The sequence below is a fragment of the Anas platyrhynchos genome, chromosome 1 (assembly GCF_047663525.1).
Source record: "Anas platyrhynchos isolate ZD024472 breed Pekin duck chromosome 1, IASCAAS_PekinDuck_T2T, whole genome shotgun sequence".
Lineage (NCBI taxonomy): Eukaryota > Metazoa > Chordata > Aves > Anseriformes > Anatidae > Anas > Anas platyrhynchos.
This window is the reverse complement of record NC_092587.1, coordinates 76,048,472-76,061,655: the sequence shown is the minus strand read 5'-3', so window position 1 is coordinate 76,061,655 and position 13,184 is coordinate 76,048,472. Positions and strand designations below refer to the sequence as shown.

General features: G+C 36.2%; 1 protein-coding gene across 19 annotated transcripts in view; it reads left to right on the top strand.

Moving 5' to 3' along the window:
• The window catches only part of ABCC9 (ATP binding cassette subfamily C member 9), a 76,466-nt gene that overhangs the window by 36,554 nt on the left and 26,728 nt on the right, over positions 1-13,184 (top strand). For 9 of the 19 annotated variants that reach the window (XM_005023005.6, XM_005023003.6, XM_072042216.1 and 6 more), the window contains 9 exons: positions 90-195; positions 2,063-2,107; positions 4,347-4,385; positions 5,950-6,051; positions 7,535-7,619; positions 9,001-9,081; positions 10,105-10,242; positions 10,870-10,995; positions 11,551-11,647. In XM_005023005.6, coding sequence (XP_005023062.1) covers positions 90-195; positions 2,063-2,107; positions 4,347-4,385; positions 5,950-6,051; positions 7,535-7,619; positions 9,001-9,081; positions 10,105-10,242; positions 10,870-10,995; positions 11,551-11,647 — 819 coding nt within the window. The remainder of the gene's footprint in view (positions 1-89; positions 196-2,062; positions 2,108-4,346; positions 4,386-5,949; positions 6,052-7,534; positions 7,620-9,000; positions 9,082-10,104; positions 10,243-10,869; positions 10,996-11,550; positions 11,648-13,184) is intronic. The other 10 variants (XM_072042230.1, XM_013102921.5, XM_072042235.1 and 7 more) reach the window with 5 other exon arrangements.

The following is a 13,184-nucleotide window of genomic DNA, read 5'->3' as shown; positions in this document are numbered from 1 at the left end:
GTGCTGTAGAATGGGATCTAGTTGGGCCTCAGAGCAGTAGTTTGTTTGTTTGATTGTTTGTTTTAATGTGTTTATTGTTATTATCATAGGTCAGATGACAATGATTGTGGGTCAAGTTGGCTGTGGCAAGTCATCACTTCTCCTTGCTATATTGGGAGAGATGCAGACACTGGAGGGAAAAGTTCACTGGAGCAAGTATGTATCGTATAGCTATTAATTGTTTTAATTCAAGAAGGAGGTAGCTGGATTTTTTTTTGTGAGAAATGTAAACTTCATGTCTCATACTGCTTCTTAAATAATTACCCATGTGCATCACCCAGATTCTCTTTGAAAAGCATCAACTGAAAGCTTATGAGGGATTTTCATTTCTGATTTTTTCATGGCTCGTAGCAGGCAGAGCAGAGTGCCTCAGGAAGGGAAATGGACCAGTATGGTGATTAATATCTAATATATTAGCACTAGGAAATAACTGGAATAGAAAGAATAGAATATACTCTTCCTGTTATCAAATGTCCTTCCGTGGTGGGAATCAGCTCTGGGTTTACAGTACTCATTATATTAGAAGAAAATCTTACAGCAAATAACATGTATTTCCCTGTTGTGGTAAGAACAATGAGGTTCAATTTATATCTGTTGTGTTTTGTCAGAGGCATTTATTGTCTAGTAACACTGTGCATAGTATTTGCAACTCAGATTGCACAAATAACAAGATTCTTCAAGATGCATTGAAGGGATGGGATAGTTAGCCAATGTAAAAGGAAAAACAATGTGGATTCCTACCCAGACTTAAATCAGCATTATTATGCTGCAACTGTTCACAAGTGAAGGCGTGACAGGCTGGAGCTTCTTCACTTGAGAAGTGGCATGTGTGGCATGTGGGAAAGGCTGTCTTCGCCACTCAGTGATATTGCTGCTAGCAGAAAGAAAAAAAAAAAAAAAGCTTTAATAAAAAAAAAGCTTTAATAATAATAGCATGAGAAGAATGTTTTCTCCCTTCCCTGCTATCTGCCCAAGATTCATCTGTGAAAGCCATATTCTTTCCCCTATGCCTACAGAAAGCAGACTGAGGATGCCAAATACTGAAGAGTGAATGCTCTGAAGAAGCTCTTATTGAGGAGGGGATTGCAGATGGGGTCAGACCTCTGGATCTACATGGATTCGGACCCAGTGAATGAAAATTTCCTATGGAAACTAAGTGGGACCTTTATTCCAGTGTAGGCAGGACAGAGGTTGTGGAAGTGGTGTGCTGTAACCCCAAGACTTGTTCTCTGGTTCTAAAGCTCAGTTCTGTTTCCTTAAATCTACCAAGCCAAAATCTTAAGTAGCTTTTTGAGGAGAAAGGATGAATTTCATCAAATATACCAATATTTTTTTTGCCCTTTCCTTGAATAGGAACCTGCTTTGTCATCTTTTTCTTACAGCAATGTTGCAAGATATTTTTACTTTTCCTGTGTTAGCACGCATGGCATTTTGTTGTTCCCTGGCCATATTTCACTGTCTGCTATTCTAAACGTATGATCTCACTAGAGTAGTAGGTACAGTTGGAGCCAAGGCAAGACTTACTTTAGTGTAATCATATGCAAGCTGAAGTTTTGATGGACAAATATGTGACTTGCCATGGTTAATTTTTTCAAGATATATAATGAAAATATTGAGGTCACAATGAGTTGGATTCTATTCTGAAGTAGTTTAAGAAAAGATGAGTCAGAATAGTGTACATAAAAATTATTCTCAAATATTTTCAAAGATATATTTGAGAAAGACTCAAATTGAGTCCTAGAGAAGGATATGAAATCTTAGAAAGATTAGAAAAATAGAGAAATCTAGAAAAATGCAAGATGTTACAGAAAGATTGTGAAATAATGTGAAACTTTATGTTGAACTTTCACAGTGTTTAAGGGATTATTGTCTGTTTACCAGCAATCTGTACATAACCAAACAGGTAACTCAGGTTTTTGCAAGCATCTCAGGCCTTACTGAGTGACTGTTTTCATTGCAAGGTATAATTTGGTTCCTTGCTATAGCTGATGCAAACATGGTTATGTTTTGCTGATAATTTCAGAGTGCCTGACAGAGAGATGAATACATGTACAGAAGGATACTTCAGGTATTTAACTGAATGGATTCTATACTTTACAAAATAGCAATAAAGGTCCTATTTACTTTCTTGAATCCCTTTCCATGTGATTACATATGCATGACTAACGTAGCTACTGATCCAAGGGTGATATGCAGGAAAGGTGAATTCTCCAACAAATTCAGGGGTAACAACACAGTAAAGTAATGATGGATCAAACTTCAGCCATAGTATAATCCTGCAATACATCACTGTGAAAGCTCATCATGGGACTTGAATGCCCTGTTGCAGTTATGGTTGGCTCTACTGAGAGCCGTATGCTCTATTGCCAGGGTTGTCATCGTTTTGGTGTCTTAGGGAAAGCAAGAGCGTAACACCTCTTGGCAAGAATAAATTTGATGGGCCAGATCTCAGTTCTTCCCAGTTATATGAGACATGCTTCAGGTGCATTGCAAACCTTAGACAAGGAACTGTGGTTTTGTTTTCGCAGTGAACAATCAGCCAGACAGATGTCTTAAACACTGAAAAACGAGTCTATCTAGATTCAGTGATTCAGCTGAGCCTGTTTCGGATCTGAGTTACTGTTAATTGTATACTGGCAAAAATGTATATTTTCCTCATCCACATCAAGCCAAGGAGTCAGAACCATCTTCTCAGACAGACAAGCAGAGAAGAGTAGCTAAGTGGAAGGCCCTTCACTGGGTATACAACTATCGAACAGGTTTCTGTGCAAACAGGCTGCCATGTACTAAGTGAGAAACAGGGGGAACTCAAGAGTTACTTGCATTAGACTTTCTTCCTTTTTGTTTGGTTTGACCTAATTTCTGACCTCTTTCTAATCTCTCACTAGAGTCCGTCTTTTGATTTCTTGAAAATTCTTTCCATGATAGAGAAGACTGGGAGCGTCTGCTCATAAAGGACAAATGCTGGTGAAGCAGCGTCTATTCAAACTGAGCCTCAGTTTGTGGCTCTCTGACCCTTCTGAGATAATCAGCAGGGATCATTCACCTCTGATCTAACATGTTCTGCAGCAGTTGGTGCATGAAGAAAACACACTGATTGTACACTTAAGGAGGCATTAATTATCAAAGTTCTTAGAAAGCTGATGCATAGCGCAGAAAGCAGCATGTCTCAGTTCTAGCACTTTGGGAAGATGCTAAATATGTGAGTCCGGCACTATAAGGGCTCTGCTATTAGAATTTTTCTGTCCTTTGCCAGATTTGGATCCTCTGCTTTCGAGTGCAGCTGCAGTTACTGGTATCCTAGCAGGCAAACACATTTCTGTTTCAGCAGCAAAATACTTCAGTTGGAGGATTTGTAGACTTGGGAAGGGAGGATTTGGGGGATTTTTTTGGTGGTTGCTTTGTTGTTGTTTGTTTGTTTGTTTAAGTGAGGCAAATAACACATTAATATAATTTTCCTAGTCCTTTCTAATGTCTGTTTCCATTTACCTGCCATGAACTTACTTGGTAAGGTTTTGCAGTTTGGAGTGATGCATTGCTGTTCCTGGCAGCAAGCACCATTGCTGGTCTAGAACCCCTTTGCCTGAATGCCTGTATGGCATTCCATGGCCTTGGCACTGTTAATAAGTTAATTCATGGACAAAGAACACTGCAATATCATTACTGTCATTACTGACATTGTGTGTTCTACAAAGTGAATTTCATGAATATGATCCTTAGAAGTGGAGGCTGACAAGAAAAGTCTAGGCATTGCAGTGCCATGCATAGCTTGATGCAGCCTCACTGCTACAAACAGGTTCAAAATCTGTTCTGATTACACAGTAAAAGTGTGTCACCTGAACCTTGCAAAATTATATCTGCAAAGATTGTCTTTGCCCCAATGAAATCTGATGTTAGGGTAGTTACCAGCTTCCATAGGTCATTGGTGGAACAGTATAGAGAAGCTGACTTACTGATTGTCATTTTTTTATATTCACAGGCAATGTTAATAATTTCATTTTAACAGGTTTTACAATGCAGTTTTGATTTTTAATTCATTTTCTAACAAGATAGATTGCCTGTTTAGCCACTATGCAAAATAGATACAAAACTGTTGTGTTTAGAAAAGTTATATGCTTTTAATTAGTCCATGTTTATTTTCCCTTTAAGAGCAAAAAAAAAAAAAAAAAACCTAACCAGACAGAAAAAAGCTGATGTTGAGTTCTTAAAGTATGTACTTAACTACAGTTTTCCTGTATATAAAACTTGCATAAAATGTTATTTTCTCTACTTCCTGCTTACTAAATGTCATTTACCATAACTTACAGTGTAAATGAGACTGAACCTTCTTTTGAAGCATCCAGAAGGTATTATTTCTGTTTTTAGTGTATCATAATACACTAATTTTTTCAGAATTTCCTCAAACTTTCATCTTCATACCCTTCAGCCATCTCTGTGTTTCCTTACTCTGTCAATAATTATTTACTGTAGAATTAACTGACAGATTGCTGTAAATCCAGTGAATCCCAGTCTTTCCCAGCCATTGTACCACTACCTCAATCTGAGGGCTAGCATCCCAGAAAGGCCCACATCTTGCTTAAAAGAGGTTGAGTGCTCCTAGCTCCCATTTGACAACACTGGGAGTTTAGTGTGTTCCATATCTCTCAAGACAGGACACCCAGATACAAGTCATCATCACATGTACCCTCCCATGAGCTTGCATGTTTTCTGATCGGCACTAGGTTTCATGCTGTTGGTAACCCAGCTGCTTGCTGCACGATGAAGCAGGGCCACGGCATGCAAAGGGAGCAGTCCAGCTCATATCAACCGGTAATTCCAGCCCTGGCTTCCATGAAGGAGCCTGCAGGATTAAAAGATGGGCAAGCTAAACTAAAAAGGCACGCCATAAATGACAAACAAGTAGTGGCACCAATAGCTGTGGTTGGGAGCCACACCGTTATTTGATACCTGACAGTCCTGTGGACATATTTCATACTAGTGGATATCGAACTGCTGAAACTGCTAAAATTTTGGGAGTACTACTGACTGCTTCTAACCAGCTATTACTCATACCCTAGCACCCTCTCTCTCAAAAGTAATAGATACTTACATTCAAAGCTAATTTGAATGCTTGGTTTTAAGCAATGCAATCAAAGAAACAGAAAGGAAAGATAACCGTTCAGATTTACAAGCCATTAACAGTGCTTCCCACACGTCTCAGGCATCACAGAAAAAGGCCTGACATTATATGATCATTTTTGCCACAATACACAGACAAAACACCCAGAAGTAAAGAATTTTCTTACACTTACTGTACATATTTAATGAAGTATTTAGACACATTTAAAATTAAGCCTAATAAGTACTTGGGATACTGTAATGATTCTTTCCAAATCTGTATTGAATTGTCCTCTCCTCCCATATCATGTCTGTTCACTGAACATCTAATAGGCTTAAAGAAGAAAAAACTTTGCCTGAGAAAAAGATATTTCATGTGCACAGGCTGGTAAAATAATTTAAGGCTTCAGAAAGCAGCAAGACAAGTATAGTGATGACATTTGAGCAGTGCCTTTTTACTACCTGTTTCAATGTTGGAGAAAAAAAAAATCATTTTTGTCATAATTTCATCATTCTGAATATTTATAATCTACTTTTGGATTGAAATTACAGTTACTAAATTGAGGTAGGTACCAGTCATTTATAGCAGAATAGAGTACAACCTAGAATATAGATTGTGCCACCAGGGGAGAGAGTGCGTGCTGTTCTAACAAAAGCATCTCATTTAAAGTTCTTCCCTTCACTTCAGTAACAATTGCTCTGCCTATGTGTTTCTCTGTATTTTTTTATGAATGAACATTGTTTCCCCTGATTCTCAGACATTTCATAATGTGGATGTGTTGCTTTTTACTAATATTCTTTATTCATCTACAGTAGAAACAGATATTCAGTGGCTTATGCAGCTCAGAAACCATGGCTGTTGAATGCAACAGTGGAGGAGAACATTATATTTGGGAGCCCATTTAATAAACAAAGGTAAATATGAAACCACTTGCAAAAAATAAAATTTAATAATAATAATAATAATAATAATAATAATAATAATAATAATAATAATAATAATAATAATAATAATAATAATAATAATAATAATAATAATAAAACCTGACTGCTTCCCTTAAGGGGTTTTGTCTTCTCCTTCTGGCAGAAGCTTTCAGATTCTGAAAAATATCAATGCACATGAACCCTAGTGTGGATTTAGCTAACCTGACTTTAGCCATTTTAAAAGGCTTTTGCTTTAAATTAGCCTTTCGAGGCTCTCTCTCTACCCTGAGTGCATGTCTAAAATTTATGTGAGGAATCACACAGCAGCAGCGATTCTCCATGGAATACAATGGAAGCCTTATGTGTATTTTTCAAGCAGCTAAAGTCAGGTGAGATGAATCCCATCTTTGTATGCTAGTGCCATATTTTTGTTTTGTTTAGTGGAGCTTGAGGTTGCCAGAGGACTATGGAAACAAAGATAGTAGGCATGTTTCCACTGAGTTTATGTCCTAATCCTGCTGTGATATAGTTGCTGGAGCACCCACTTTACAAAAACAATGCACATATGCAGATGGGGTACCTCAAGGAAATAACCTTAATTCGTCCTATAGAAATACAGGAGAAGGGAGTGTGAAAGCTGAACTGCATAGTTTCTGTTCTGCCTATCCAGCACTTGCTTATAACATCTTTCCAAAAAGGCCAGCTAACAAATACAGTGGAAAAAATGACTTAAGTAAAATAAATTGCTGTTGTTTCAAAGGTCATACTCATTTTATTTTAAATTATAAAAAATACAACCCATTCCTCTTAGTGTGTACTTTGATAAGATGTATGATTCCATTCCCACTTAACAAAAGTTAACAAATATCTCAAAATTCAGATAAGCACCTACATTTTCAGGGACCAGGTTCTTCAGCTAGTACATCATCCTAAATTCATTCATATCAAAGGGGCAAAACTGAATTAACACCATTCAGATTTTCTGGTCCCAGCTGCTTATTAGCAGATTATCAGAGATACCCCAAAGACCTAGAAATCTGATAACACATATCAAGTTTTTGCAAGAGGTTTCCTGATGCAAGATCAGAAGCACTGTAAGGATCCTTTGCCCTGAAATATCACACTGAAGTAACTGAAGAGGCACCTAAAAGGGGAAGAAGAGTAACTCATTGAAAAATGCCTTCAAATACTCCAGAGTCCAACAAAACTGCTCAGTGACAGAGAAGAATGTATCCAGCAATTTAAGTAACAGAATCTTCAAAAAATAATCTTGCCAATGAAAATTTCTGATAAATATGTGATTTTTTACAACATTTGCCTTTATTTTTGCAATTATCATTTGCAAAACATCACAGGGCCATAATAACTTAGCTGTGAATTTGAGATATAGGGGTTTTTTTGTTTTGTTTTTGTTTTTTTGTTAATAAAGCATGTGGCTGGTTAAACAATTGCAATGACCGTATTGGTTTTACAGATACAAAGCTGTTACGGATGCATGCTCTCTGCAGCCTGACATTGACTTACTACCATTTGGTGATCAGACAGAAATTGGAGAAAGGGTAAATAACCTCAAGGCTTTCGTGTTTGCTTAGTCTATGTATTAAGAAGGGACTTTCTGATGTCACTCATCTAATCTGATTTGGGTTGCCAGCCTGATAAATAATTGTAATTCACTAGGGTTTACTGAAGTTATTTTGCATTAGCTGCTGCAGCATTCTAGGCAGTCATGACAATGAATAAATGCTATGACATTAAACAATATTGTTATGTGATCTCTAATCTGGAGAGCACAAGACAGATACAAATCTAAATAATGTATTTTGTTTCAGAGATCAAAATTTGCCCCTACACATATATTGTTTCTTTGTATGCCATAGAATTACTACACTGGATGTTATGATACACAATGAAAAACAGAGATTCTCAAGGGATTAGTTTTGTGCAAATTTCCGTAGAAAATTGGGAAAGATTCATACTGGAATTATTTCAGTGAGTTTGTTGTTCACTATGGGATAAAATTCAAAATGTAGTAGTCAGTAAAAGGATAAATAGTGTTTAAAGTGATGGGTGAAATGGCCCTTTTACAGTATATTTATATAGCAGAGTGATGTTGCTGTGAGCATACAGAAATTTATACTGTATATTTTGTCCTACAGGAAAATTGGGTTACTTGGCACTGATCTTAAGCCAGGAGAGCTTTATTCCCAAGCTCTTGTCAAGCACATCTCCATTTTGGTCTGAATGTGTGTGAATGAGTTAGTTTAAAAAATCTAATTCTGTTTCCCAATAATGAATACATGGCCATATAAAGCTTAATTGAACATCCTTGGATAAATACTTGGACATCTAGACAGGACTGAGGCCTGTACAGCTACAGCACAGATCAGAAGGTCTCTGGTTTATTAAGACCTCAGGGATGTGAACGAGTGGCCCTCCATCCTTAACTGTAGGATGGACATGCCTGGAAAAAGGCTGACACTTTAATGGTTGAAAAGGAAAGAAAATGAAAGAAAATATATAAATAAATAAAAAGTAATGTGCTCCTTTTGAACAGCTGCACCATGCTTTTTGTTGTATTGACATGTTAAAAATTGTTTTGAAAAAAAAATTCTTCTTCAACTGTACCTCAAAAGGGATTTTTGATAGCCAATATTTTGCTTGCAGAATTTTATGCTAGCATTGGTTGCGTTTTTCAATCTAAGAAGCCTACTGTGCTTAGAGAAGCTCTTCATAATTCATACTTATCCATGATTCGTTGCTGAATAATAATTTTTCTTTGTCTGTAATGTAAGGATTATGCTTGTTTATCAACAGGATTAGCATTTTAACTAAGCAATTGATTTTTATTGGAACCTTGTATAACTGTAAAAATCATATTTCCCAAGACCTATCATAATGTTTATTCAAAGATGCATATTTCTGATCCATTATATTCATTAGGGGATTAATTTAAGTGGTGGCCAACGACAGAGAATCTGTGTAGCTCGAGCACTCTATCAGAACACCAACATTGTCTTCTTGGTAAGATTTTTCTTTTTCATATAGATCACATAAAGTTAGTAATAAAACTGTCATTCCTTGTATATATCTTCAGAAAACTTTATATTATCTTCAGAGAACTATAGGGACTTGTATTCAACTACAAATCCAAGTTATGGTGTTAGGAAATAAAAAGCCACCAGAGGCGGTATCAAAACATACTGGGAGACTGAAGAAGGTGGGATCTACAGAGATTAATGCTGAAGGAGGCAAACAGATTGCCTTTTACTCACTCACAGTGGTACCTTGTATCAACATGATCCTGCTGAAATCAGCAAGACTTCAGGATAAGGAGAAGCACTATAATGCAATTAGATCTGAGCAATGAACAGACTGAGCATGCAGCAGTCTCCTGTAGAACGCTGTGGATTCAGACAGACTTTTCCTTCTCGGTTACTAATTTCAGGGTATGTCAGGAATTTCAGGAGGCTACCGTTCATGAAAGGGCTGTCTGAGACCCTTCAAAATTAACCGGAGACTTAGCTCTGTTCTTAGAGAAGAAGTGTTTGTACAGCTGAGTGTTATCTTATTGCTAGCTGCAAGTTTAGTTTGGGTGAAATCAGTGTAGTTCCTGACTCTGCTTTATCTTAACTGTACCAGTTTCACATCAAAGTTAGACCCAAGTTTGACTCTGGTTTCCAACATTTTCAATTTTGAATGTGAAATTTCAGACTTAGTGTTCCTGATCATGTTTACTTCATATTGTCAGTGTGGCACCAGCACTGCACACATCTAGACACAAAAAATTAAATGAGTCTATTACTATGAATTGAAGAATAATGGATTCTAGGTCACTGCTTTATAGCAGCCCTCTGTCTAGGTCTTAGTCTTTAGAGAGAGATGATTGGTCATGGAAGATGCTTTCTATTAAAAAAAAAACAAAAAACAAAAAACAAAAAAATACTTCTTTAAATTAAAAAGATATACTTTTTAAACCCTGTTCTTTTTATTTATTTTATTTATTTTATTTATTTTATTTATTTTATTTATTTTATTTGATTGCAGGATGACCCATTCTCTGCTCTGGACATTCACTTAAGTGATCATTTAATGCAGGAAGGGATTTTGAAGTTTCTCCAAGAAGACAAGAGGACTCTTGTTCTGGTGACACATAAGTTACAATATCTACCACATGCTGACTGGGTAAGAAAAGAGCTACTACGCTGCAGATCTGCTAATGATGAACATATGTTTGAAGTTAACACTGTAATGCTTGACAAATTCACTATTGCTTTCTGTAATAGAGTGATTAATTCTATATATCATGTGGCTAGCTACAACATTACATAACATGGATTTTATAATAGAAGAAAACATTTTATTTTTAAATTATTTGTGTAGGATTTTTGATGGAAAGCCACTAAAGAATTGTGACTTAATTACAATTACAATTATGACTAACTTAATATGGCTTGTCCATGTGTTTTACAAGTACAGATGAGTTTGGCTTACAGAAATTTCAGTTTATGAGCTGTGCTAACAAAATTAAGAAAGTATTTCTTAAATATTGAATACAGTGAACACATAAATTTATATGAATGTAATCTCAACAATTCTAGGACATCTTGTAGGATCCAGGTCAGTGATTATACTACATATATTAGTTTATATATTAATATATTACATTATATATTATTATATATATTAATAATATATTATATATTATATATAATATATATATTATTATATATAAATATATTACATTTATATATTAATATATTACATATATTACTACTGAGTAGACAGACCTATTGGGTGCTTTCTCCCTAGATCATAGCAATGAAGGATGGAATGGTGCTTAGGGAAGGGACACTAAAGGATATACAAAACAAGGATGTTGAGCTGTATGAACACTGGAAAACTTTGATGAATCGCCAGGATCAAGAATTGGAAAAGGTAAATGTGGGCAAGGATATCAAGGAAATATTTTTCAGTTAATTTCTAAAAAATCAAAACATGTCATGAAGCAAGTTTTAAACTAGACACTAAGGAATAACACATGAACTGTAGGAGATGTAAGGTCTAGAAGAGATTGTCTGAGAAGTCCATCCTAGGTGGTTTTTAAGGACACATTAGGCAAACACCCTTTTGGAATGATGTGCACAATTGATCCATTCCTGGGGCAAGGGGTCTACTAAGGGACTTTCTAAAATCTATTTTAGCCTTATGTTCTGTTATTGCCGTAAGGATTTAGGATTCTTTAAGAGCTATTTTCAAAATTTTTATCATTCTAGAAGAGAGGGAAAGAAAGAATACAAGGCAAAAAAGAGGAAGAAAGTGTACCAAGCAGGATTTTCTGAAAGAAAAATCCTAAAATACTGTGTTTTTGCATTCTGTGGCCTAACTGATCCAAATAAAGTCTCTTTGAGGTTAATGTTGGTGCCAACACAGTAGCAGACAACTGAGCTCTCAAATATTAATTCTTATAATGATGATGATTTCTTATCACAGGATATGGAAGCTGACCAGACTACTCTGGAGAGAAAAACTCTTAGAAGAGCCATGTACCCCAGAGAATCCAAATCACAACTGGAAGATGAAGATGAAGGTATGTTTTATCATTTCATTTTTTTATTCTATTGCTATCATTGCCATTTCACTTGAATATACAAAGCTGACAGCTAGCAGTGAAGTATGAAGACGTTGAGGGGAGGCTGGATACTGGCAGCTGGCAACAAGACCCATCAGGAACATCCCTAGGATGACAGACCAGGCCTAAAGGGATTAGTCAGTCCTGAGAAGCAATTCAGTGATTTCAGGGAAGAGAAAAGGTGAAGTGCAGGCTTCCTCTTACAGGGAGCACTAATCACAGAGATTCCAATGGTGCTGTTTGCTGTAATGATCACAGAATACAGACTAGCTATTTGCAGGCTCTTTATTAATGCCTTGTGTTTCATCTGGCAAAACTCATGGTGGATTGCTATTTAGGACATAGATCTGTTGGGCCTTGATTACTGCATTTTGAGGAGATTCCCAATCATTGTACAGTAGGCAGAGCTAGACACCAAAGTCCTTGAGATGGAAATACTACATTGTCTTCATACTTACTTGGTGATGTGGGCAGAACAGCTCTTACTATGTGCAGTTATCACTACATTTTATCAGTTAATTTCTTGGAGGAGTTTAAATTGGGGTCACTCCCAAGCTCCTCCTTTTGGTCTGTGCAGGAAAGCCTTGCCAACAACCTAATCCCAGAAATTGGAAGCCATTATTTCTTTGTGGGGGTAATATAGAAAGTACAAAAAAAAAAATGTGTCCATATAGTCCACAGAATGCTTACAAAAAACAGTCATCATTAGGATTATAAGCTATTTATCAGTATCTTCAGGGCTGAAATATAACCTGAGAATGCATTCCAGGTCATCCACAACTCCTATGTGGCCTGGGAATGTACACGTCTCTGTGTCCCAAAATAGTATATAATTTTCAAAAGTGTATAATATTAACTTTAAAGAAAATGCTTCTTACTAATTCATTTTTAATGTTCAAAATCAGAAATAGGTTGCATACACTGTCAGTTTAGAGTTGTCAAGTAAGAGCAGGTCATCTTTTTTTTTTTACTCAAGTGTATCATGCAAAGCTATCAGACATATATTCTTTTTACTTGGTGGAAAAATATTTTAATGTAATATTTATGCATATATGAAATATATATTTGCCATAGCAAAAGTCTGCCACCAATTGTATTTCAGTATGATGTGCAAGTTATCAAATAGTCAATGGTAGGCCCAGAAGAAACACTAATCCAACATCTACATTCTTTTAAATAGACAAAACTTTAGTACCTCTAAATAAAGTGAGAGTAAAATTCACTTGTGCAACAAATGACAGAGCCTTTGAATGGAAAGCTTGGGAGAACGTTTTGTAATCTTGCACATAACCCAAAGTGCTCTGCTGACAGGACAAGAAAAACAGCTGAACACACTGGGAAAAGGCCTAGTCTCTACTATAAATACAGTCAGTAATGAAGACTTAACATTAGTGAAACTTCAACTAGTCGAAGACTGACAGACTACAGAGTTGCTCAAAGAACACAGGACAAAGAACAAGTCTTATGAAAATATGTCTGAAGTGTTTTCTGTTTT